Here is a 3,310-nt window from a genome sequence, read left to right as displayed (position 1 = left end):
TATAATATGTGTGTGTGTAGAAGTGAATCATTTACTGCTTGCAAACCAAGGATGGTAAGATGATGTCATGGGGTAGGACTGGATAAGTCTGACTTCTTCCTACTCCATTCAAGCATGTACTAGGTATAAGCAAATTGATATTGGATTAGCATTTGTTGGATATGTGTAAAATTATGTGTGTTGACATATCATCTGTCTTTACATGCTTGAAAGAATAAATCAAATCAAATCAAATCAATTGTTCTGACTTCAGTGGTCACAAATGGATTTTACCCAGGGTTAGAGGAATTGTGTTTGACAGTCAGCTGCTGTCATTTACAGGAGTAGAAAGCCATGCATTTCTCTCACCAACTCACAACTAGAATCTAACGTCACCTGCTCAAATCCACAGCCCAATAACTGGGGCCAAACCTTGAACAAACAGAAATGTAGTCATGTAATCAGGTGTGAACATGTCAGCATACAGACCAATGTAGTGAGCAGCTATATTTACAATGACCAATCAGAATCAAATCTTACACACACACACACACACACACACACACACACACACACACACACACACACTCACACAAACAGTGCCTGTTAACTCTCAATAAGCCCAGCAGATAAAGCCTCAGTATGTTGGTTTATACAAGAAACCTCAGGTCACAGCTGATAATGATAGTCACAGTGATGCAGAATGACACTGGGGTGCAGATTCAGAATATGTACGGCGCTGTTACACCTTTTTGATGTCATCAGTGAATGCACTGGTAACATAACTCATGTTATATTTATAACAAAGGCAGCAGGACAGATGGAGCTCTGCAGAGAGAGAAAGAGAAAGACAGAGAAGGGCTGCAGAGAGGAGAGTAAGAAATAACAAATTAGAAAACGAGAGAAAAGAGATGGAGTGTAGAGGAGGGATGGAAGAAGAGGAGGAGGGACTGTGCTTACCCCGGCGTGCCTGTTTTATCTTGGGGCTTAGCATGGTTACCGTTGCTGTGCTGCTCCCTCTCACAGAAACATGACTGCATCCCTCTGTTCACACAATATTCCTCAACCACACGCACTCAGTGGCTCTAGCTGCTGCCTCGCCCTGTTACTCCTCATCCTCTTCATGCATCTCTCTACCCGGTTCACTATCCTGCACTTGGACACTGCCTCTGTATAATTTCACTTACTAACGCACACACACACACACACACACACACACACACACACACGCATGCATGCACATGCACACTTACAAGCACTTAACCACACACCCTCCTCTTTCTCTCTTCCTTCCGTTCATCTCATTCCGTCTCTCTATTCCACTAGCCCGGCATGCTGTTGTTCTCACACACCTATAGCCCTGCCCATTCTCTCTCTCTTTCTCCCTCTCTCTCTCTCTTGCAATCTGCCTCTCTGACTCCTGCTGCACACTTTCAGTATCAATTTCTCACTATCTATAAATATGTCTGGCAGCCTGTCCTCTGTCTTGCCACCCATTTCTTTTCATCAGCTTCTACACTGCTCCACAGTCTTCACAAACCATCCAGCTATTTGCTCATGGACATTTGATTATGGTCTTGTCTGTACCTGAACTACAACCTCAGATCAATACATTTGATTTAACTGACATCAGTGTCTGATGCACAGCAAGTGGCCAAGTCATTGCTTTATCTGTATTTATAAACCATTGTAGATGAATTGCAGAACCAACTAATTTGGCTGGACACACGTATAAAACTGGCAAAATGTGACTTGATCCTGATTCATTGAGGCTAAGATTTAGTCTGAAGGGAAATGCCACACTACTCAGTAACTCAGCAATCTGTATAGTAAACACCACAGCACTCAAGAGTGTGATGTTCTTGTTCCTATTCTGTTTGACAGGGTTATAGTGTTAAAGCAGATAACTCCTTCAGTTCAAGAGACTGGATGAGACTAAAATGCAGTGCAGATACACTGCCAGAACGATGAGCTTACTGAGCTTTTTCATAGTCAAAATAGCCTACTCAGCTCACACATTATTAATAAATGCATTATACACTTACTTTAGGCTCTATAAAAGTGGAGCAGTGCATTAGTAGTAGTAACATAACTTTGCCAATGTCATTTTTTTACACTCCAATAAAAACATCTACCCAGATGGACATAAGAGAGCTCATACAAATATAATGAGAAATGGTGTGGTGTCTATAGACAACATAAATATGTTAAAATTAGAACATATTTTAACATCAGCTAAAATTGAGCATTACCTGCCAATTCCTTTAGTTTGTCACTGGTCAGAGAAGTCCTGGATGGTTTCATGGCAGTGAACCCGTCTGCATTGTGTATCCATCTCTAATGGGGCCATTTCTAGAGCCACAACACACACAGAGAAGCACACTCAAGGTACAAACAATAGCGATACTGAAATCTCAGTTCTCTGCTTAATTTATAATCAGTAAGAAACAAATCTAATGACATTCACATAAGGACTAATATAGCTTCCATTATTACCACACCAATGACATGCCGGTGAGGAATGCTGATGTGAACAGAATCTGCTAGAAGAAGGAAATAAAGGCAGTCACGCGAGTATTACTTGCCATGTCATCTAGGATGAACAAACCAGACGCCTCTCAGCCTGGAGCCAGATGATCTGTGCTGCACAAGAAATCATCACAGAGTCTCGGTCAGCTCGTAGGTGCTTTACTGAGGAACAAGTCACAGCTGTCCTCCTCCTCTGAATTTTTAGTCTGTCTCACTCAGGAAATTGATCTCGATGGAGAAGTGAAAACTGCTGACTTCTGTGTAAAAAAAATGAATTTCTCTTTCACGTCATTACTGTACATTTTCCCTACTTACAGCTGAATAAAAGTCAGTGCTCTGGCTGTCAGTAATTTGCCTATGTAAATTGAGATGGAAGGTCATAAGCTTTGAATCTGAATATTTTTTAAAAGCTTGTTTCTCTCTAGCTACTGTGCACAGTGAGATAAAAAAGGTATTTCATAAAAGGCAGGGTTCAGTGAATTTTTATTAAACATACAATTTCCTACAGAGTAAAAAACATAATGGTACAACTGAGGTATCACCTTGGAAACAAAAAGAGTCACCACAGTCAAAATACATAGTAGATTGTAAATATACTAGGATATTGACAAGTGGCAGCCAGTTAAATACAATAACAATGACTAGGACAGAGTCAAATACAGTAAAAGCACTCATGTATACAGACGTACATGCATTCATCTTAAGCACTCTATATGCATAACAGGCAGTACAGTACGAGACAGTGAATTATACCACAACACAAAGCCACTCACATAGTCCAGACACACCAGCCTCTGAGTGG

At 40.8% G+C, this 3,310-nt stretch overlaps 1 protein-coding gene across 2 annotated transcripts in view; it reads right to left on the bottom strand.

Annotated features, from left to right (window-relative positions):
* The window catches only part of arhgap22a (Rho GTPase activating protein 22a), a 14,703-nt gene extending 12,019 nt beyond the window's left edge, over positions 1-2,684 (bottom strand). Inside the window, exons 1-2 of one of the 2 annotated variants that reach the window (XM_020601550.1) lie at positions 2,565-2,684; positions 2,232-2,331 (exon numbers count right to left, since the gene is read on the bottom strand). In XM_020601550.1, the coding sequence (XP_020457206.1) occupies positions 2,232-2,283 (52 nt within the window). In that variant the 5' untranslated portion in view covers positions 2,284-2,331; positions 2,565-2,684. Of the gene's footprint in view, positions 1-939; positions 1,349-2,231; positions 2,332-2,564 lie in introns of those variants that run through there. The other variant, XM_020601551.1, reaches the window with a different exon arrangement.
* Positions 2,685-3,310: the final 626 nt, after the last annotated feature.

Source organism: Monopterus albus, unplaced genomic scaffold, assembly GCF_001952655.1.
Source record: "Monopterus albus unplaced genomic scaffold, M_albus_1.0 scaffold52.1, whole genome shotgun sequence".
NCBI classification, from domain to species: domain Eukaryota; kingdom Metazoa; phylum Chordata; class Actinopteri; order Synbranchiformes; family Synbranchidae; genus Monopterus; species Monopterus albus.
Note: the sequence above shows the minus strand (reverse complement) of the source record. Positions and strands in the feature narration are given on the sequence as shown.